This window comes from Paramormyrops kingsleyae, chromosome 3 (genome assembly GCF_048594095.1).
Source record: "Paramormyrops kingsleyae isolate MSU_618 chromosome 3, PKINGS_0.4, whole genome shotgun sequence".
NCBI lineage: Eukaryota > Metazoa > Chordata > Actinopteri > Osteoglossiformes > Mormyridae > Paramormyrops > Paramormyrops kingsleyae.
This window is the reverse complement of record NC_132799.1, coordinates 29026512-29050137: the sequence shown is the minus strand read 5'-3', so window position 1 is coordinate 29050137 and position 23626 is coordinate 29026512. Positions and strand designations below refer to the sequence as shown.

The 23626-nt window shown below is 45.0% G+C and overlaps 2 protein-coding genes across 7 annotated transcripts in view; both read left to right on the top strand.

Moving 5' to 3' along the window:
* Positions 1–86: 86 nt before the first annotated feature.
* On the top strand, positions 87–2209 carry LOC111843111 (THAP domain-containing protein 5). Its single transcript, XM_023810378.2, has 3 exons — positions 87–302; positions 664–871; positions 1090–2209. The coding sequence occupies exons 1-3, from the start codon at positions 220–222 to the stop codon at positions 1828–1830; spliced, it is 1032 nt and encodes a 343-aa protein (XP_023666146.1). The 5' UTR covers positions 87–219; the 3' UTR covers positions 1831–2209.
* A 4357-nt stretch (positions 2210–6566) lies between these two features.
* LOC111843166 (anoctamin-4) overlaps positions 6567–23626 on the top strand; it is a 39347-nt gene continuing 22287 nt past the window's right edge. For 3 of the 6 annotated variants that reach the window (XM_023810513.2, XM_023810514.2, XM_023810512.2), the window contains exons 1-3: positions 8316–9350; positions 11466–11543; positions 13774–13995. In XM_023810513.2, coding sequence (XP_023666281.2) covers positions 9116–9350; positions 11466–11543; positions 13774–13995 — 535 coding nt within the window. In that variant the 5' untranslated portion in view covers positions 8316–9115. Of the gene's footprint in view, positions 6652–8315; positions 9351–10912; positions 10932–11465; positions 11544–13773; positions 13996–16372; positions 16687–23626 lie in introns of those variants that run through there. The other 3 variants (XM_023810510.2, XM_023810515.2, XM_023810517.2) reach the window with 3 other exon arrangements.

Sequence of the window (23626 nt, the reverse complement as noted above, 5' to 3'; positions counted from 1 at the left end):
CCAAAATAGAGCGAGCATAATTCTATTGGTACGCTGCTGTATCACATGACACTCTGACTCTCATAGCACGTGCAACAGTTTAACTGGTTCCTGTCGTCACATCCGTTCACTAGAAACGTCACACCCGGAATTAAGAATGTCATATTAAGAGAGCTGCTTGAATTTGTAATAGAAAAAAAGCTTTATGAGTTGGAAATTACACGCTGTCTCATTTCTGAAATGCCCCGCTATTGCGCCGTGAAACTATGTAAAAATCGTGGAGGGGTCCTTTCGAAAGACAACAAAAAAATTAGTTTCTACCCGTAAGTTTTCGGCCGACTGGGCAAGTTGTATTGCTGGAGAGATGTGTATGATCTTAGCTAGCTGTATTCTGTAGTCCGCCGCTAGCTGACAGGCGGATGTTTAAAGTCTATGACTACTAACACTTACTCATTGTCTTTAACTTTATTATTGTGCTAGGTATTCGCTATCCGGTATTCTGAATCTTGACGGAGAGTGGTGAATCTTAACGGGCTAATACTGAAAATTAGTTTAGTTAGGGAATAAGGCACCGATTTCTTGTGTTGGAGCTAGTTGTTTCAGGCTTTTATAGTCATAGTTGAATATTGATTTATGTATGCGTGATTTATTCCTGTTTGACTAAGACCGTTATCTCCTGCAAAGGTTTCCTTTGCGGGACGAAGCTCGTCTCCAGAAATGGGTTGATAATATGAAACGAGAGCAATGGACCCCAAGCCGACATCAGTACTTGTGCAGTGACCATTTCACCGAGGACTCGTTTGACCTTCGATGGGGGATTCGCTACCTGAAGAATACCGCTGTGCCTACTATCTTCCCTTTCATTTATGAAGATGAAACGTCTCCTCTTCAGGTACTTGAAAGTATCTATCATTTGGATGGTATTTGGGAAATTGACTAATATCACATTTACGTACATTACAAGTTAACTTGTGTGTTGTTTAAAGCCATAATGACGATAAGAAATTAGGTCTGATTAGCATAAAATGGTCTCTCACCAGATAATTCGTGATGTCTAGTTATGGAGCTGCGTGGTGGAAGTAAACTCAATTTCCATTCCCTTTTTTTTAGGATGAACTGAAAAGGTTGCAGAGTAAAAAGAATTCAAAGCCCAAGCCAAAGACATCTGACATAAATGGGAAACTCCTGGAACCCACCTCACCCACGAAGAAGAGAGCCCTAATCTTGAAAAGGGAGATCTCCAAGGAGGAGAGTGGGGTAGCTTCAGTTGGGGAGGGTTTGGAATCTAATCCTGAGGGTGACGAACCCCAATTTCCCACAGTGTTATTCCTGAGGGACTTGGACTCGGAAGGACTTGGCTCAGGCGAGGTGCTTCATCTACAAGCTCTGCCTCTGGGGCACAGTGAGGAAACTACTGAGAAGCAGGGGGGTGAGAGAACGCTTACAGTCTCTGGTGTGAAGCAGCTCGATGATGATCGGCAGTGTCCTACGTTGGCTTTGCAGGACAGGCTGCAGGTAGCCATAAGTCAGGCGATCAGGTCTCTCCCCCTGAGCCTTCCAGGTGAGCACCCCGCAGCTGGCACTGGGGACCAGGAGAGGGAGCCCTCGAGCACGGAGTACAATTTGCTGGATGAGCACTCCTACTCACGACAGGACACCGACAAGGAGCAGCTGTGGAACAAGATAGCCGGCCTCCACGTGAAGATCATGGAGCTGGAGAGGAGAGAAGAGGAAACAGTGGCCAAAATGAACACTTTGGAGAACCTGATTGCACATCTGAGGAAAGAAAGTATCGTTTGTGAAGAAAAGCAGAAGGCGCTGGAGGACTATTTCACATCTGTCTTTCTTTAAGGACCCTTTGGCCTCCCTTGGCTTGCTGCTATTAATCAGTGAGTTTAATTCGTAGGAAGAAAAGTCTTTTTACTTTTTCTACATGTTCACTCACACATTTTCCTTGTAAACATCCATGCAGTGCAAAAAAAACTTTGGCAGACACTGAAATGGAGACGAATCAATGCGGGCACTGGCGAATGGAGGCCAGTGTGTCTGAAAGACAGGAGTGACACTCTTCCCGGGTGTGAGTTGTGAGCACACGCCAGCTCTCAAAAGTGACTGGGACACGTAGTGCAGAAGTGTCAGGTGACATAAACAGCTCTCACAATGTATTCTGCAATAACATCTGCAATTATACTTGATATTTTGGTGGAAACCATTAAATTGCTTTGCTTAATTTCTGGTATTTTTCTTAATGACGCCCCTGCTTCGTATGTGTTTGGGTGAGCATCTGTGTCGCTGATCTGTCCTTGTATGTCTGGTTTCCTCGTTTACCTGAAGTTGACAAACTCATGTTTGTGTGGAGGGTAAGTTGGGCAGCTGAAGGAGATGGATGAGGCAGCAGATTGTAGGGGGTGGGGGTGGCGGCGTTCATGGGTGCAGATACTTGAATTTCTCCACCATTGATTAGTTGATTAGTTTGCTGCCTTCATTTCCTTTTTTGGTGTGCCTTACCTCACCACTTCTCACTATATATGCAGCTATGTACATATGGGTGTGTGGATGAACAAGCAGAACTGATCAAATATGTGCAAATGCGCCAGTCATGGATATACGTTTTTAAATCCTTACTGTGTTTGGGGATAGAGTGCAAGTACAGGCATATCCAGTGGCACCAGACAGGTGCCAAAAACAGAACGTTTGCTATTATGAGCAAATTCAGTAAACACCGCACTCATGCAACATATAAGATCCTTGGTTGTCATACATGAAAACGTGTTCAGATGTATTTAGACGCAGTACTCAAATGCTATGAGACAGATAATTCAGTGGTAACACTTTACTTGACAGGGCACAAATAATATAGTATTATACTATTACTTAGTTATTAGTTGCATACTGATCTCATGTTAATTCATCAATAATGAATCGTGATGCTTGTTGTGTCTCAAGCAGTCATCATATTTGTTACTATATCTTAGTCCTGCAAACATTTGTGAACTACTGAGGGAGCAAGTAATGAATAACACAAGTGAAATACTGACCTCATGTTTGTTCATCATTAATGAGTCATGACACATCTTTTACAGTATCTTAAGTAGCAAACATATTTGTTCATGATTTATTCATAATCTGGACTAAAGAAGTAACTGAGTAATTACTATTTTTACCCCATCAAGTAAAGTGTTACCAGTACAGCAAAATGAAATTTATAGCACAATGTCAATCCAGATGCCCAAAGACATGTTCTGTCACAGAATAACAGTACAGCATTGTACTATTAAACTGAGGATTCTGAGGACTAGCACTCTTGGAGAAGATTTAAAAAAAAAAAAAAAAACTACCAGCAGGGGGTGCTGCTGCTTTCAGCTTCTCCTTTAACAGTTGGCCTTAACGATTTGGGTTTTACTCCAAACCATTCTGCTATGCTAATATATGTATAAGTGATGTATAAACATCAAAGATGTATTAATTATAGACATGTATCTTTCGAGGTCAATGTGAGCTGAAGGTTGCAGTTGTGTTTGTGGTATTTAGGTTTTTCTAAAGTCTTTAACAGTCATGCCACCTGCTGGCCCATATACAGGCATACGCAGGCGGGGCAGCTGATGAATGAACACCAGGTGTGGCTCAGGCGCACGGCGTCACGCCTGTGCCCCTCTTCCGCAGATTAATCATGACCGGCGCTTGTTCTGAAGAGTCACAGTGTCGCAGGGTTTTGGGAAAACACATCCCTCTGAAGCCGGTTTCCCGGGAAACTGCTGACACACGCAGGACGGTTGAACACGCCAGACTGTATAGCACAAGGACACGGGTGCAGGTAGGTGTGCGTGACCCATCGAGCTGCTGTGGTACGCTCAGCCAACTGCTCTGACTCCCTCTTTCCTGTTACATCCATCAACAAATTATTTATTCACCATTATTCACTGTTGACTATTCATGCCTGCTGGTTTGTGGGTTCAAATCCCTCCCCCACTGTGTTTGAGGGGTTCTATGCTCCACCCCCCCCCCCCCCAGTTCATCTGGATATGGATGTTTCCTCCTGCAGTCCAAAAATCTTGCCCATATATTTTGTGTGTGTGTGTGTGTGTGTGTGTGTGTGTGTGTGTGTGCGTGTGCGCGCCTCGCTTCCCATTTAGGGTGATCCCCAGCATTGTACTCAGTGTTCCTGACAGCCTGCAGGTTCCCCGTGACCTCAAATAGGATAAGTAGGTGGAGGATGGACGAGTATCCAAATAGTAGACACTGAGGATGGATCCACTTAATCCCCAGGGAATTTACTGTGCGGGTAAGGTTACAGAAAAATAACTATAAGAGGCGCTGTTTGTCACGCCAGGATATAGTTTGCACACAGCTCTGTTGATCAAAGTCCCAAAAGCATCAGAGTCAGCAGGAGCAGAGCAGGAGCAGAGCAGGAGCAGAGCAGGAGAGACGCCAGCAGTGCCAGCGCAGCAGCGCGGGCATCACTCCTGCCGTCGCGTCCCGCTGGGACCCACCAGCGTTCCTGACGCCTTCCGCTCCCCTCCCGTCTGGCCCCTTTTTCTTAATGGAGATTCTGCATCAGCCCGCGCTGATCCCTCTGGTGGCTTTTCGCTGATCAGCTTTTCATTATCACCTCCATGAAAAAGAAGGCTGGATTTGATCCAGCGATTTGATACCTGGTCCCTGTCCGAAGTCAGGGGAACTTTGGCAGTGATTAAAAAAAAACCCAGAAATCGCTGACCGGCGCTGCTGTGTCCTCTTTAACTTTGAAACATAGGTGATACCGGACCGTGTAATGTTACCTGCAACCGGATCCTTAAAACCTGCACACCGCATCGTTCATAGGAGACACTACATCTGTGATTATAGCTTACCGTGGTCCTGCAGCGCTGAGGCTTCTGGGACATCAGCTACCCCCGGTCAAAGAGGCGGACGGTGAAACATCCAAGCAGATAGCATGATATTCAGATACAGCTTCCTCAAATTACTATTTATGGAAAGACAATCTTCTTCATATCTCCTAGAGGCACAGGACAAAGATCAGGTCCTTTCATCGATGGACAGTGTTGCCACTTTATGTATAATCTCCGTCAACAAAACCGATGGATTAAATGCTGTGCTGTTCTCTGAAAGCTCTTTGACAGCTAATTTTCTCCTCAGGATGGGGATATTTTTAGCTCTTTAAAACCATCTGCTATGTTCACAATGACATAGATGTATTTCTCAGACACACTTATCCAAAGTCACAAAATTACAAAAGGACTTAAAAAGGTGATCAGAACCATCAAGAAATAAGCAAATGTGTGAATCACATCCAACGCCATACAAAGGTTATATTAAAGGCTTGCTAGGCACTACCTTCAGCCATAGGTAGAGTTCTCAGTCCTTCGTTTCAGTACATCCTTGCTTTTCTGACAGGAAAAAATCATTCCGCCACGCAGGGACCTAAACTGAAAGACAAGCGAGTGATCGTCAGCCTTCCTGTCACAGGAGAGTCAGGAGTCCTGATTATGAAGATTGTGGAGGTCTTGGCAGAGTTTGTGGGCCGGGCGAGGATTTGAAGCGAACTCTGCAGCTCCCATGATACACCGGCATGCTCGTACCAAGGTCTTGAACTGGAAATGAGCTCTGGCTCACAGGCAGTTACAGAGGGACCGGGTGGAATGAGATAGAGGGTTAATACATAAATGCAGCAATGTTCTGGAAGAGCTGCAGAATTGCATACGGGGTGTCTGGCCACTTTCAGAAATACAGCTCGACAATTACTCTTATTTTTACAGAACTCCTTCATACTCGCCTTGGCAGGCCTGCATTTCAGTTACTCTTCCAGTAATTTGTGGAAATAAATTGTCTGTTAATTTCCTGATTAACTCTGCTGGTAGGGCTCCTTCACCGTATAAAATGGTTTCTCTGTTAGACTGACTGTAGAAAATAATGAAAGCCTTACAGAAAGAGCCCCTCCCCCTCCGTCCCACTGCACCTCCATAACAATCTAACGACCCAAAGCAGCTGATGAAATAAAACATTGAAATGCTGATTTAGCTGCACTCCATCAAGCACAAAGCTGAGGGTTACAATTCCACAGAAATAATATTACCATTCTCCTGTGTATCTGTGAATTCTATACATTGCCCACAAAGGACATAAAACGAGTCACCAGATACCAAAATATGGAGACATCATTGTTTATAACCATAAGTAAGAACCATAAACTCTGTTTACAGAATAATATTGTAATACCAAAAGTCAATTTTTGTATTGCATTTGATTGACTTTAATTTTGCCAGATCTCTTGAGTAAATTTAATTGAATTAAGTTTTAGGTAAACATATAAACAACAACCAAATAAAATGGTTGAACTGGATTGCTATTAGATTTGGGTTAATAGGCAAACAGAGAAGTAGGCATTTTAAGATCTGATTTAATGATCTTTGTTCTTCTGCTGAAATACAAATTGTTGAGAAAATGCACACTGGGGTCAACTGTTGCCACAATAAGTCGATATTCATAGAGATTTGTGAATAAGTTCCTTTAGGCCTCTAAGCTGAAACTGGCTCATAAAGATAAGTGCGTGCGTGCAGCGAGGTAACTGCACCACAGCCGTGGGAAATGCCAGAGGCGCAAAGGACACGAGGCAGCGCAGAGACTCCCTGTCCTCCAGGGATTAAATCCCATACGGACGCCACAGATATAAAGGTAGATTAATGAGCATCTCATAAATTTCCGTTTCTATGCAAACCTAGTTTAAGGTTCACAAATCATGTACATCACCTGGCTAATCTGGAACAACATGAGGAGAGGATTTCTCCCTGTGAAAAATGACTCGACGTATCTGGGTTAAATCTCGAGGGGCAAGGGCCTTCCTCGTCCTTCTGTTTTCTTTTTTGCAGTGGAGTTTGTCTACTCTTACTGAACACCTCCCCCACATATATATTATATTTTCCCTACATCCAAGATTAGCTGCATCATTTCATACACCTGACCTCTGCGTATAATGTCCAATCAGTTCATAATGTACAAGCAGGGTAAAGGAACATCCGCCTAACGGACCCGTTCTTAGGAACGAATTGCCATAAAGCCCACTATCCTAAACATTCCGGTTAAAGACAATGGTTCGTGATACCGAACTAGCGCGATACTTTGCGACGCTCATGGTTTCTGCGGTTCGTCGGATCGAGGTACAGTTTTTAATTGTTGCTTTATATTATTATTATGCTATGTTATTTTATTTATTTATTACCAACTTTCTTGCAAATTCGACGCAGACGGACGCAGGGAACGGATCTCGTTCGTAAGCTGGGGACTGCCCGTAGCTGAAAAAATATATATTTTATGCAGTGTGTAATATGAGGTAGTGGATGGAAGATCATAACTCAGCTTCCAGTGGAGGAACTGCCCTTGTGCCCTAAGGTACATTGGAAGGATAAGCCTTAGAGGTATGAGGGGACCGTTCTATTCACTGAGCCCGTATCATAATTGATGATGTTATGACATTATTATCGATATGGCCAGAAGTATCATTTCAAGTTAAAGAATTCCTCCTGACATGCAGTGATGTGTGGGCGGCTCGCAAATGTGACACCGATCATTTGTACGTCCTGGCTCTTTTCTCAAAGCGGATCCTTTCTGCGCGCTGTAGCCGGTGCTGCTCGAAGACGCCGCTTACGAAACCGCCGGTGCCAGGTCTTCTTCTGCCAAAACCGGCTTGGATCAGTGCTGCCAATTTAGCTCTTTTTTTACAGAAACTTTTATTGTGTTTAAATAGCCAGATAGTTCTAATTCAATTTACTGTACTGAGCACCATTCCCAGCATGGACGGCCCAGAATGCTTTTCACATGCAAATATACAAACACGGTCAGCATAAGCCATTCTAGTCGTTATTTAGAGTACTTTGGCCACTCTTTTTTTTAACATCCACTTAGCGATTTGTCACGTATTTTCATACACACTTCGCACAAATTATTAGAGTTGTCACCCGTCGCGTAGGCTTATATTACAGGACCGTAGCTTATTGAAAAATTGGAAAATAAAATAATGTCAACCAATACGGGATGGGAGTGGGGGTGGGATCCCCTATTTCTTCAGATTGAGAGTGGCAACCCTATTGGGGGCATGAGCCCCCCTAAGAATCAGATCCAACGCCGCCCGCCCGTGCCCAGTTGGTTCTCAGCATTTTATGTTTCAACACCGTAAGATCCTGTAATATACACCACTGATATAGGAACTCTATAGGCAGGTAGGTAAGTGATGTGATGTTCAGTTCTGGTCCAGTGTGATCTGTTGCAGCTGGCTGTTGGCCGTCCCAGCTACCGCTTGCAGTCATTATGAGGTAAGCGAGGGAATCATTGAGAGGCTCAGACAGGCTCAGTGTCATAGACCAGAGACATCAGGATGCCCCGGTATGCGGAGTGGAAGAGAGGCAAGCCAGGAAATTAATATAGTGACACTTGAGCTATGCAAACACGAAGACAGAATACGTGTACCGAAGCAACAACATTTCATTAATTACAGAAGACTAAAATGCACTCCTGCTTCAGTCATGACTGTCTTCTTCAAACGGGCTCCATTCCTTATTTTTCCGGAAACATTAAATGAAATTGTACCTGGTCGCCTGTCCTTTCTGCACTAGCGCATTGAGTGTGAAAGATGTACAGCGTACAGTAAGACAACCGTTCTGCATGTAAGGATTTGCTAAAAGAATCCAAAGGCGATTCTAAGTTTGTTGTTTTTTTTAAATTATGAATACGTACGCTATTTCTACAAGTAATCCTGGGATGTTCATCAGATAGAATATTTCTTATAACCCGCGTGTATTGGTTTTTACATAATTTTCAAACGCGGTTTAATGGTGGAATGTTTTATTATATGCTACCTATATGAGGATTTACTGTAACCGCACGAAGCGTCCCGGACACCTCTCTTGCTTTTTGTGACAATAAAAAGTGAGTTGCACCTCTGTCACGTGAGGAAGCACCACGCCTGGCTCAGCTCGACCCTTTCGGTAGCAGTAAGGCAGGAGTCATCCCGACTCAATGGGATCGCGGATTTTACGGCCAAATGTTGCTTTATGGCACGTCCCGTGAATGTTCTCAGCTGGATTTGTAGGTAAAACAGGCAGACCTCTTCTATCTTCCTTCCCCCCGAGGCTGTGCGTTGAGGATGTGGAAGTATGTTTGCTCCGGGACAGAAGAGAATTTAATCTGCCATAGTCCGACCATGAAGATCCATCCGGTCATCTGCAGCGGCACGGGCGACCAGAGAGGCTGCAAAAGTCGGGACTGCGAGACCGACCAGGAAACCCCTCACAGTGCTCAGTCATCGGGGGAAAATACAAGGGTTAGTGGGAGCAGCCCTGCAGCCGGAGGGAAGAAAGTCTGCGCCGGAGCCGCGCAAGGTAACCCAGCCGGGATCTCACCGTCCGTACGTGTCACGTACCACCCACGGAATAAATGATATTAACGGGATGCATCACATTATGCTTACATTTTACTTTTTCAATATTATATAGGCTTTAGAAAAAGAGTCACAGGCGTTTCATTGAATTAATACTTGGTGTGCAGAATATTACAAAGTTGTGACAGGTAAACCATTTGACATAACGCTGTTTGAGGGGCGTGGTACCTAAAGCGTCTGTCTCCCTTTTTCTCAAAGCCATCACAGCCATGTTAAATACACACGCCAGTCATTCAAACACCTGGACCGAAATACTTGCATACTCAGGCCGCTGTAATTATCAGAAACTTGGACGCGGCTAGAACAGCCAGACGTGTTTGCGCAATATGTTAACATTCAGGTGAAATAGATGAAGTACATAATCTCTGTTAATTGCGCTGTGCTTTTCATAAAGTTAAATTCCGCTTGGTTCACATCGTTTCTAAAATGATGAGGCAATGATGCTGAAACAGTCTGATGGTTTTGTTATGTTATTTTCACCTTGAGCGAAGTAAGGTACCGGACAAAGGATCAGTTTTAATTTTTTAAACAATAAAAATTGAGACACTATAGACTAAATCGTTTCAGCAAATCTAGTCAAACAGGTGTTAATAATCATTTTTCCATCCTGCACATGCTACCTTAGTAATGACCAGGTATTGCATCGTCGATTTGTTACTGAGGTGTGGAATGCATTCTTTCCCATAAAATATAGGTAACTAAGCAGCACCCCACTGGTGGTACCCGTGAGAGATTTTCACGTTTTTCACGTTATAGGCTATAATACACGTAAAGGTGCACAACGATGTAATTTGATCCTGATTGCCTTTTAACCTACGGGCGGTTCGGCTCTCATATTTGATTAGAGACGCGGAATACTGCGCTGGGCTGAGTTGCCGGTGTTTATTGCAGATGTGTCTCTGGAGGTATTCATCCTCCGCAAGCCGCAGTGGAGACACACCAGGGGGAAGCGAAGATGGGTCATGATGCTCGTAACGCGCACACATGCTTCCCGAAAGCTCCGCGCGATCGCAGTTTAAAAAGCCATTCTGATGATCAGCCGAGTTTCACAATAACCTTCCCTTGTCTTGGTGTCAGCGTGACCCAAATGCCATATGCCTATCTCAGCTCACTGGCTATCCGTATTATTATACAATTATAATGTAAAAAGTAAGTATTAAGCCTGAAGGGCCTGGTTTGTGACACAGAAGATGTTAAAGTCTGGGCACCTAAGTAGGCCTATACTCTATAGTCTGCCTCTTAAGTAGGCCTACCTCTGCATTTGTAGCAGCAATATTGTACAAGGTAAACAGGAATAACGTTTATTCCTTGATCTCTCCTGCACGGAAAGGCCCAGAAGACGTAAACAGTTTTTAAGTGTGTAGATGACGCGTCTTCACCCTGGTTCATGACGGGGGGGAAATGATCCAACAAAAAATCGTTAACACCTCAATGTGTGATGATATTCGCACACTCTTATTTTAATAATTCCATGCCGTTCTGATACATTTTTCTGAGCAAAGGTTACGATGTATTTCAATGTGTGAGTAAACACGTTGGGGTTAAATCTTACACCATTAGGGCTTCGTACTTGTTATGTTACGTATACGTGTTAAGTAACCTATTAAACGCAGCATACGATTCCATATATTATACCAAGTTTTAAATATTCACCTGTACAGTGTATATACTCTTCTTTGCATCTGGCTTCATGTCGGTAAATGATCTTAATGCAGTAGCCTATTACTGGGCCTGAGGAGACAACAATGTAAGGAAGAGTGATAAACTGGCTCTTCTTTGACTGGCGAGGAGAAGATGGAGTAACGATTGAGCAGCTGCCAGTAATGTATTCTGCATCTTATTCTCCCCGGTCTGATTTAAAATTATTGCCACTATGAAAATACGTTCACGGCGTTAGCGGAAAGCAATGCTGATGAATGGCGTCGTATACGGAATTAAAAACACTTGCATCAAAATGGAAACTTCTGTCACTCCGGGGTTGGATGTAGTCTCTTGGAAGTGGACGTTCGTGCTTTGACTCAAATCTTAAATCTGTTTTTCTATTGTGCTTCTACAGACTGCGAGCCCAGCAGCGGCAGTAACAACCCCTCAACTGGAACCAGTTATTACAGCTGCGTCAGTCAAATCACTTTTGGTAAGCCATCGACGTGCAGAATAAATGCTCGTTCCGTTAGTATGGTGTGCATCCGGTCGCATGAGTCACTGTCTTGCCATCTGCCGTCTTTACACACTGCATCCCACACGGTCTTCATAGGTTTTATACGCGGTTCGGCGGCTAGAAACAGGCAGATGTTAGAGATTAGTACGAGCGCAGTCTCTGCAGCGCAGGCAAGACAGGTTAACCAATGGCCTCATGTTAACAAAACGAGGTGCAATAAAATTGTTGTAAAAGTTAGTTCAGCGGCACCTTCCGTTATTGCATGACGTTGAGTTATTTTTTTTAGGGGAAACTAAGCAGCATAAAAATTGGCTACACACGAGGAAACAGTGGTATTAATGCAAGTTTAATTTGCATGTATTTTGTTGTTAATTTTCGATCTAATCCCGCAATTCAGTTGTCCACCCAATTTCATTATGACCACTGTGCATAAAGTGCAATGTCTGGTGCATGCTGGAGGGGGCGCGCATATATGCTTGAACTCACAGGTTCATATGATGTAGAAATAGCTGTCTTAGAAAAGCTTGTTTTTGGACAGTGAGACAGAGGGCACAGATAAAACTAAATAATGTAGGGAGCTCTGCAAACACACATGTGGGGCTGGATTCGGATCCACGGTCACTGGAAACGAGATGCTATTCTCATAGTTTAATTTGAACATATCCACGTCTGCAGTAACCCGAGTGCCGCTGAGGCGTTGAAACTCCGTGTTCAGTAATATTCACGGCGATCAGATCTGAGCATTGAGGGACAGATAATTTTGATTTGACTGCGGTGGATTTTCATCAGAGGCATTCAGTTTGAGACTGCCGGAGGGAAATCAATATGCTTTTACAATGCAGAGGCACGGCCATTAGCCGTCAAGTAAATCAATATTATGACGGTAAAATAATTTAAACATGGCCATATTTAGATGCAGCCGAGTTCTGGCATGAGCAACGTCAACGATAAAAATCACGACTCAGATCTTTGTCATATTTTGACCCAGAGAACACGCATTAATGCATGTTGTTTTTTCCGTCCTGAGTCGAAACACTAACGGGGTCATTAGTCAGAAGCAGTAATCTTGTTAGGGCAGCTATGCAATGATATGCTCATTGCTTATAACTAAGCCTGGTGCCAAGCATTCTCTGGTTAGACGTTACTTAAATACTTGTTTTAAACGAAAGAGGTTCAATTTACTCTGAAATACTTTTTTAGTGACTTTTTTTTTAAGATAACTTGTTTTCAGTTTTATCCTTTTTTATTTCCATATGTTCTATAAATGCTTTTTCTTTATGATAAATACTTGTTTATTGAAAGCGCACACGAAAGTCAATAATAATAAAATTTAAAAGGTATTATATAGTCAGGAAATTTTATTGCCTAGTCATTGTATTGCAGTGCATACATATTTATTGTACAGAAATATATGAATTTGAATACATTTTCTGAGTACAACAAATTAATGATTTGTCAATTTACATATTGGCGTTTCGTTGTTTCCTATTCAGCTGCATGGCTCTGCTGCCACCTTTTGGAGACATTAGGTATTGCAGAAATGTCCGAAATTTAGGACATATCCCATTAAACGCTAGGAAACCTGATATAAGCGATTTTGTGTGGCATAGCAAGAAATGCACTGCGATAACTCTTCGCTGGAGTAAAGGTGTCATCTGTATAAATACCTTTCACTGGAATAAACAAACACAATAAAACTCATTTCCAGTGCTTCCTCAATATCTGCTGAACAAACATTTACTCAGTCTTTTAGCAGGATGTCATGCACACACAGAAGTTCAGAGTGGGGCTATCACTCTGTCTAAGACAATTCATACAGGGGTCCGATGTAGCACAGTGTGGCATGACTAAAGAAAGACCAGGCACTTCACTGGTACAGAGTGAGAAGCAGGAGGGCCTGTATAAAATGTTTACTGCATGCGTTGGTGGCGATTATGAGCGATGCAAGGCGATGGCTGCTGGTCAGAGGACGCATGCACACTGGCACACGTTCTGCATTCCCATAAGGAAGATTCCTGCATCCCAGTCTGAGAGGATGACGTGATAGTATTGCCACTGAGGCTGCCACTTCCCATCTGATCCAGGATCAGGCCCTGTGCCGTATAACTGTGGCAGACATTTTGTTAGCGTAGGTGCCAGGCTGTTGTCACCGCGGAAGGAGAAATCAGTCCACCCAAGTCAGTACCCACAACCTCCTGTGTTGCAGGATTTGAGCCGGGGGGGCAGGTAGCCATCGGCATTTCTCGGTGGAAGAATGGCGCCCCCTTTGACGGCCTGTCACTGCCCAGCCCCGATGCGGTATTCTCGGAGGCCGACGCCTGCCCATCCCAGGGGGGGCATTTCGACCCCGTGTCCTGCCCCGCATCTCTGTCCATCACCCCAGTGCCTTCCTACAGCAGCCAGGAAACGATCAGCGACTGCAGCACAGGTACGGAGTCGGGCTTCATTCCATACGATTAAAAAAACTGGGGCGATTCTAAGAGTAACCCATAGGGGGCGCTCAGCCCACAGTACGGTTGCCGCTTTCAATCTGGAGAAATACAGGACGCACCCCCATCCCCACCGTGATAAAATTAGCCGGGTTCCTACAATTAAATTACAAAATGTGTATGAAACTCATGAAATATCACCAAATGGATTTTGATTCTTTCTGAATGTTTTAAAGAGCATGTTAGTATGTTAATGTACAGTAAAAATGCTATATTAACAGTAGATGAGGAACAGAGTGATTAACTGTCTGTATTGCCCACTGTTCCCACTGTCATGAGCTGCTATCAAAGAGAGACCCAACTGGGCTGGACCTGGATCAGTGTTTGAGACCAGGACGTTGCATCTTCGAGACCCATGACTACTGCTGTTCTGGTCAGCATTGTCACTCGTTCGGTTGTGCAGTTCTTGGAGTTCTTGCCAGGGATGTTAGATGAACAGCGGAATAGGGATTGTAATTATGCAACAGCAAATCGGAAAAAGGCTAACACAGTCACCTGACCTGCGGGGAATCTGGACAAATCACCAAACCTATCTGATAATCTAGATCTAAGTCTGCTTTTAAGTCTAAACAGCTTGGCCAAGTTCCAGTCTGCGTAGCCCAGCTTTCAGCCTAACTAATGCGTCACCCTGGACTCTGATTCTTTAGCTGACACCTGAACCTCACACATGCTCTCCAGCCTTCTGCCATTGTTCAGAAACCCATCAAATTTTATAATGCATTTAGCTTCTCAGTCTGGACACTCTGATGTCATACCTTGTCGGTGGTGTCTGTGTATTCATGTGATGTAGAAACTGCTATGATGTCATAATCACATAATGTATGATGGTATGGGGACTTTTTGATGTATTAGTGTATTTAGGCTTTCATGTCATAATTGTTTGGGTTTTATGCCATTTCATTTTTAAGGTTTCTATGATCTTATAAGATACTGTACAGGAGCTTCTATGCTGTCATAAGGTTTGGGGGCTTTATGACATCATAAGATATGGAGGCTTGGTGATTGGTTGTCATTGTTGACACACCACGGCACACAGTAGACAATAATGGAAATATGTTTTCTGCATGAAACCCATCTGTGACATCCTGACATAGCAGGGGGGCATCTAATTCAGCGCCTGGGGAGCAGTGCTTGGGGGCGGCACCTTGCTCAGGGTACCTCAGTGGTGCCTTGCTGGTCAGGGATTTGAACCAGCAATCTTTCGATTATAAGTGCACTTTCCTAGCCATTAGGTCCCCACTGCCTCATATGCCTTTTTGTCTTGACTAGTAGAATATCAGTCAAAACAAACAAAAAACTTGTCTCCCAAAAGGAAACTCCTGCATTAGGTCTGTAATACAGCCCACCAGGCCCCACCACATGAAACTCCTAGGCCAAAGTTATTTCAACTGGGTCCCCATTAAGCACAGCCCCTCCCACCTTGGTCTCCTCCTGCCCCCTCCCACTTTGGAGTGGCCTTTCATCTAGCATGATGGAACCCCACGGTCCAAGCCCAGCTCTCCTTGGGATGCTACGATTGTCACTAAAATCCCCCCCCCCCCCCCCCCGCCTTGCTCCACCTAGAGTCAGCCTGCTGGGATACTGGGGAGGGAGGGTGCCTGACTCCCATACCTCAGCAGCACGCCTAATCTACCACCACGTGGGTTATCTCTCTTAGACAAAGGCTGCAGTATATTTATAGTATTCTATGTTTTTTTTTTTACTTCTCTAATTTCACCTGGTCCTGATCCCTTCATCAGGTTTCCTCCAATACCTCACCTTATTTTTACCTGCTGCCGTACTACGATTCTATTGATCACGAGAGCACTGAGATAACTGAGCCGCTTCATAAAACAACCAAGCAAACAAACCAACAAAAGGGATTAATGTTCCTGCATGATATGAGCACCTGCTCTGGGAATGAATTAATTAAAACGCCGCTAATTTGTCGCCGTTGCATAATCCCTGGGGCAAATTTAAAATGACCTTGTCAGTGGAGCTGGAAGTTTTCAAACTTAAGAACCTGGTCTGACTGAAACAGGGAGACACACAGAACGAGGACAGGAGAGGCTCAGTTAAGGTTTGCGGGTCTCTAAGGGCTTATTTTCATGCTTAGTGTGTGTGTGTGTGTGTGTGTGTGCGCAAGATGAGCTCTGCCTTAATGAAAACTCTTCCCTCAGAGCCTCGGTGCTGCAAAGCTTCTAAATGTGCTCTTATGTCATTCCTTTGCTCTGTTGTGCTGCTGACAGTGTATCCATCTCTGATTGGCTGCCCGCGATGACTGATCCCACATGCCGACGCTCGTGTGGCTCCCCCCCCCCCCCTTCTCATCGCATAAGCGCCGTGCTCCTGTTTGCCTAGGAGAGCACCGTCTCCGGCTTCAGGCTCCTGCTATCGCGGGCGACTCTGCTTTAGCCGCGGTAAGCAGGCTCCAGGGAGGGCGGACGTGAGCGGGCGAGGCGTGCCGGCGAGAGCCTCCGCCGCAGCGTGCGAGCAGCAGGGGATGATGTTGCGACGGCAGGGCGCCTTTGCCCCGCTGATCAGGCAGATCACACTCACTCCCGCGTCCTCCTCCTAATCGCTCCTCGTCTCGGCTGCGCGGATTTCTCGCTCTCCTGCGGGGAGGTCGGCTCTTTCTCCATCGCGCCCCGGTAAGTCCTGGCGTGTTTTTGCCCCGGCTCGGGGGCTGTCCCCCCCCCCCTTCCTCGTTTTGCTGCAGTATTCTCACTCTCGCAAACCCTCAGCCGTTTGCTTCCTGACCTTTGCTGTCTCACGCTTGTGCCGGAGTGTGGCACAGTGAGAGAGTCCCTGTTTTTTTTTGCTTTCCCCATTTGAAGGGTTTTCCTCAGTTATGCGTCATTCTCAAGGGTATGGGGGTCACAGAACCGCTGAGGGCGCAGCCTGTGGGGTACTGGTGTGCCCCCCACCACGCGTGTCCCACGTGTGAGCCGGTCGCTACACCGGCTCTGTGACTCCAGGTCGGCTCTTAATCAATCTCCCCGTCTCGCTGTCTCCTGCTCCGACCTTTCCGTTTTCCCTTCGTCCCCAGATGTTCCCCAGGTACCATTGCTTGTTGAATAAGCAGATACTTATTTTAGTTCTCTGTCCTGATTTTTCTCCTAGTTTAAGTAAGACAGATAATCATCTGTTTTAATGAAGGAAAGCTCAAGTTAAGTAAACCGGCCTGATCGCAGTATGGGGAAAGTTGGTCTCCTGGCAGTTTCTAGGCTCTGTGTGCAGGAAGTCCTGCTGCATATGTTAGAGAGGTGGCAGCAGGCGATCTGACAGTGAAGCAGCGTGGCGAATTTCAAATGGGAACGCTCCCGGTTTGCTGTTTGTGTGTGAGCATGTGAAGTTGAACCAGCGTGTCTGCAAGCAGGACACAGGGATCTGCGTGTCTCACCGGAGAGCCGTGGCTATACAGGGGGAGGATGGGCGAAAACAGCCTCTGTTTGTTTACATGTAAAACATGGAGACGCGGCAAGTCTCTGATGGACCATCCAGAGCTTGGGTAGGGCGGTCAGATTGTGGTCACGTCAGACAGGGTCAGTGACTGGGGAGGAGCATTATTGAGTATTACTAAACCATATGGTATCCTGTGTCATTGGTGGTCAGGTCCACGTGGAAGGACGTCTTGGTTTCTGTTAGTGATCGGTAGCCATCAGGTAAAAGAACAACAACAGACTCCATGCATCGCAGCAGAGGTATGTCACCCCCATGAAGTGCTCTGTAGGGTCTGCGGGGGCGGGAGTTAGCTCTGGTGAAAAGCATTAGCATGTGTTAGAAGCGGTGCGGAGGGGCTCTGAGCTCTGAGCTAGCCAGATTGCATGCTGAGCATTCCAGGCCAATTCTTAAGTGTCACTTCCTTATCGAAACAACCTGTACGCTTTCTGTGCGCCACGGTATCGGTGAAACGGTAGCTGACAGGACACCAGTGAACATGAGTTTCTCCTCGAACATGAATTTCTCCTCTGTGGCTGACAAAATCAGCCAACCGGTGACTAGATAATTTGCAAGAAATTACCTATGTTTGATTGCTGGTTCTTTGAAGTGTTGTACGTTTTCAAACAACACAATGGTCAGTTCTTTCATTATTTAATGCAAGTTACTTATATTTGACTCTAGTATTTGAATCAGCACTGGGTTTTGGTACTTTTTTTTGCCCTGTTATCCACTGATCCAGGTCTTCCTGGGATGAATGGATGCATGAACAGTTAATGAAGATGGATGGGTGGATGGATGATTTTTTTTTTTGACTGATGACCGTAACAGCTGTAATGAACCTGTATTGATCTAAAAATGCATGCTCTAATCATTAAGGTGAATCATTTTTGCCTTCCGTGTGGTTCTGTCCACCCAGCCCATGGGCTTCCCCATAGGTAGATATGGAAGCATTTGTAATGACCTTCACAGCTGTGTTGGGTTATATGTTACGGTTGTCTTGGGTTAGTCATAACACTCATTACAATGTTGAGTTTTTCCTGACATTGGCAGGAGAGTTGGGTTACACTTGGCATTCATGGTAGTGTTGGGTTAGCATTGGCAGTCATATCCGTGCTTCATTAGCTTTCACACAATGGTAATGTTGGGTTCGCATTGGCAGTCATATCCGTGCTTCATTAGCTTTCACATAATGATAATTTTGGGTTAGCATTGACAGTCATATCTGTGCTTCATTAGCTTTCACACAATGGTAATGTTGGGTTAGCATTGACAGTCATATCCGTGCTTCATTAGCTTTCACACAATGGTAATGTTGGGTTCGCATTGGCAGTCATATCCGTGCTTCATTAGCTTTGACACAATGGTAATGTTGGGTTAGCTTTGACAGTCATATCCGTGCTTCATTAGCTTTGACACAATGGTAATGTTGGGTTAGCTTTGACAGTCATATCCGTGCTTCATTAGCTTTCACACAATGGTAATGTTGGGTTCGCATTGGCAGTCATATCCGTGCTTCATTAGCTTTCACACAATGGTAATGTTGGGTTAGCTTTGACAGTCATATCCATGCTTCATTAGCTTTCACACAATGGTAATGTTGGGTTCGCATTGGCAGTCATATCCGTGCTTCATTAGCTTTGACACAATGGTAATGTTGGGTTAGCATTGACAGTCATATCCGTGCTTCATTAGCTTTCACACAATGGTAGTGTTGGGTTCGCATTGACAGTCATATCTGTGCTTCATTAGCTGTCACATTTATGGTAATGCTTGGGTTAACTTAGCACTGTTTCGGTTTGCCAAGACAACGTTAAGTTATTACTGTGAACTGTGGAAGTACTGGGTTGGACTTGAAATTCATGAAAAGTCTTCGGTTTGCCTTTAAGTAGTAATAGTGTGGGCATTCAAAATAGTATTTGCTGTTTTCACTTGACATTTGTAATAATGTTGGATTAACCCAGGCATAATATTGTTAGTGACATTTAGTGCTTACTTGTTTCTCACAGAGGAGAGCTGGCACATGTGCAGCCTCACCTTCCAGCTGAGCACTTAAGCGCCGGACTAATTCCATTATTGAACTAATTTAGCCCTTTCCCCCGGTACCCCGCAGGAGGGGTGGAAATTCTGCAAACACTGTGGGCTCCCCTGGTCCGGGATTGAACACCCTCGATTTAACCTCTGTCCGCTTCAGCAAATAGGAGTCGCTGCTGGGGATGAAACAATAGCACGCTAAAAATACCGGCTCTCCTGTGCCAGGTCCACATTAGTCACACGGCCTCCTGATCATGGCTCTGGCGCTGATTCTTATTTCTCAAGGAGACCTTGAAGTGGCATAATGGGTTAACATGGCGACACCCACACTGGCTCCTCCCCACCATCCAGAAGCTGGCATTTAGGTGAATTAATGGCCCGTAGTGTGTATTTGTAGCAATCTGTGCCCTGTGAGGGACTGGCATCCCATCCAGCGCATCCTCTGCCTTGTGGGAAAACTTCCAGGCTCAACATGACCTGATAATGGTTAAGTGGTTATGGAAGATGGATGAAAGGATGTTGCTTACATCATGGTTACTCAAAAGCCAGCCTATAATTATACCTGTTAATGCATTTGGGATATTTTACAGTGGAATGTCAGGTACCTTGTTCAAGGGTAACACAGCAGGTTTCTTGTCAGCACTCTTGTGAAACCAGCATCCTTCTGATTATGGGCTGTGCATCACTAAAGGGCTGTGGCACAGTTGAAGACATTCCTATTTTTGGTTGTGGCATCTGATCGCGAGAAATCATTGGCCAGCCTGTGGACAGGTGTATTCTGTACTAAGCTTTCAGCACAGTACAGTACAGATACTTAAATCCAGAACCAAAATCAGCGTGCAGATCAGTACGTTCAGGTTCTCATTTTTCATGCGGGATCCCACAGTATACAAAGTATTATTAGTGGTAAAAATCTGGAAATCTGTTTTAGGCCACGTGATAATTTTTTTTTGTTGCTTATTATTCATTTGAAAAATGGTATTGAGTTTGTTTTAATTTGAATCTTTGGCCCATTTATCAAGTTGAGCTTATCGTCTAGAGGTTTCATGAGATTCGCGTTTACTGCGGCCTCGGGAAATCCCTGGGAAATGAAAAAAAAATATTAATGATAGTAAAGTACCAAAATCAGCACCTTTGTGCCTTGGGAAGGGTGATGCATAAGGAAGAAGCCAGCCTTAAGTGCGGGCGATGTGCTGGGGCAGCACAAAGGGCCTCATCAGCAGGACCCGCGCTTTAGCATGGCTGTGGGCTGGGCGTCTGCAGGACCACACATCAATTAAGGTGACTGATGTTGCCGTGAGTATTTAAATTGATGGGTGGGGAGAGTGTGAGCAGAGTGCCTCTGTGTTCGGGGATTTCCAAATGGCCTTTGCCGAACATTATTTAGTCATTTAACAAAGGCTCCTGACCTCTAGCAAACACTTTTATGCATTTATTCAACTGGCCGTTCATGTGCTTTGCTCACTGGTACAGTAGCCAGGTCCATCCTGGGCACCCAGCCTCAAATTCAGCCCTTTAACAATCCTGATATGGATTTCGGTGAGCTTGACTTTTTCCCCCATCTATGTTCAAAGAATCTGACATACATCTGATTTTTGGAATGTTTAGATTTTATTCATGTATCTGATGCATTTATCTAAAGTGACATACAGATTTATGCACTCTCTCTGGGATTTGAACCCAAAACCTCCGAGTTGTTAGCACAGTGCTCTACTTGTTGAGGTGCAGGAGAACCATTTTATGAAAGGAAAGTCCTACCTTCAGGTTCAGCCTCTCTGAAACTTGCAGCTCGTGGAACATCGCTGCTTCTTCAGACCTTGGGATTCTGAAGCGTAAACTTGATATTGGGAAACAGAAATGCAAACGGAAGAAGCCAAGCATTAAACGGATCGAGGGACCTCGGAGCTCTCTGTAGGCAACTAAATAATTAATCGGGATTTGAGTAGAACAATAGACACGGTGGTTGCCTTTGGAAGCTTGTTGTATAAAACTTTTTCAAGGCTGTTTACACCCTAAGGAGCTGATTCTACCAAGCTGGGCAGGTCAGTGGTTTATTAAAACACTAGAGTTTTGTGACCCAAGTTTGTGACCCAGAAGTTTTTTTTAAGAAGAACTATTGACTTATTTGAAAAAGTTGGTGACAGATGGCAGTTTGGCTTTTTGAAGTTTGTGTTTTTACATTGCACTAAAATAATGTAGACCTTGGACAGGAGAGTAGTCTGCATCTGGAAATGAAGACTACCCAGATCGAGTACAATGCAGGCCAGCGGATCCTGGACTGGCATCAGAGGAGACGTTTAACCTGAAGTCGCGGCTCTGACTGGTGACTGTCGCTTCTTTCACATCAGTCATCGGGAGAGCGGAGGTGTTGACCCCCGCTCTGTGCGTCCCGGCCAAAGCTGAATTGAGGTCTATTAAAAGCCCTGGGCCACCTCTGAGTCTTGAATAATTGCTCAGCCCATCACGGTGTGCTGTGCTCATCCTCGGTGAGTCGAGCCGTTCCCCAAAAACAGCAGGAAGCGTCACAGAATGGGCAGATGCCGCAAACCTAATCTGTCCGTGCCATAAAATGTGACCTATATTTTATTAATCTGTGGTAAACCTTGCTGTCTCTATGTATTCCAATATATACCCTACTTTTAGGAATCCTGAAAAGATTTGGATGCAGTGGAGGAACTTTTGTGATTATATATGAGATTTGATATTTCTATTTGGAAAAAAAAGCTAAGCTTAAGCTGGAACTGGGTGTTTTAAAGCGCAGTCTGTTACGGCATTTTGTTTCTGAGACTCTGCTGTATCCTGGATAGATTTTATCTCTTGCTCTGCACATTGATTCCATGTGCTTTTTAGACTTATATAGTTATATACGGTGAGGAGCCAGCGCGTGGGGTTGGCTGGGGGTGGGGGTGGGGGATTAGACACCCACCCCTTGTATCAGAATGGCTGAAATGGCCGATGGTCACACAAACCCCCGCCGCTGGACGACAAAATGTAGCAAGGGGAGAGACTTCCAGACCCGTGGTGGGTGGAAGATCTGTGAGTCACATATATAAAGTAAATACATGAATTATTCAGTATGTTAATGTGAACAAATCCTCACTATAATAGTATGTTACTGTATGCTAATGTAACTGCAATGGTAGTTCTGGCTAAATACCACTAAATACCAGCATCGGCCTCAGAATCAAATCTGACAGCTGGGCCAAGATTTTCATGGGGGGGCGGTCGGCACGGGTGGGGATGGTAAAAGTTGGGGGGGGTAACAGTTGTCAAACCGCAGCAGGAGGGCACTCCTAGAGATTTTGGGCCCCATGAAAGCATATCATATTGGGCCCCCAACTCAGACCAATCCAATGATGGTTCAAATTTTTTAGGGTCCCTGTAACCCCCCACCTTTGCAGCACCCCTGGTCACAGCACACCCCAAAAAATAAAAGACATATCACATGTTCATACTCAATGTGTTAATCTTTTGTTTTTCACATTTTTGGATTTTTTTTTTTGGGGGGGGGGGGGGGGGGCAGTGGCAAAGACAGTGATTTGGGGAGGGCTAGGCTGGAACCCATACTGCCGAAAACCCAGAAAGAAGACTGGACATTCTGGAGAAATGCTGTCAATATGGTCACTGGGATTTGACGTCAACTTGATGGCAACAAATCTTAATAATGGGAAGATTAGGAGAGAAGTGAATTTGATAAACGGAACTCTGGAAGCGCCTGAAAGATTCCCCAAACGCATCTGGTGCAAGTGCACGGAAGGGCCTGGAAGCTTCTGCTTTAGCAGGCCAAGGACAGTGATGGTCAGAGTGTGCTCTTTGTACGGCGGCTTTATCTCTGGTGGCCAGGCAGATAAACCTGGAGACGTGAGCGGCACTCGATAGCAGATGCGGAGCCGCGATAAACCAGCCGCTACCTGAGACCGACGCGCGAGCGGAGCTTTCGTTACAGCACCGCCAGAGCCGGATATGCTCAATGCTGAAGGAGGCAATCAGCACAAGATGGCGCCTCAGGTCGAACCTCACATGGACAGTCAGACCGGGATCTGTGGATTCCTGGGCATCTGTAACTCCATTTTGATTTTTTCTAATTCTAGTGAGCAGTTCATTATTCCCCGTGGT

What these genes read in the sequence shown, in the direction of transcription:
- LOC111843111 (XM_023810378.2), top strand. Translation starts at nt 220, where the DNA reads ATGCCCCGCTATTGCGCCGTGAAACTATGTAAAAATCGTGGAGGGGTC. An exon ending in AAAAAAATTAGTTTCTACCC is followed by an intron (nt 303 to 663) that starts GTAAGTTTTCGG and finishes TCTCCTGCAAAG; the next exon opens with GTTTCCTTTGCGGGACGAAG. An exon ending in ATGAAACGTCTCCTCTTCAG is followed by an intron (nt 872 to 1,089) that starts GTACTTGAAAGT and finishes CCTTTTTTTTAG; the next exon opens with GATGAACTGAAAAGGTTGCA.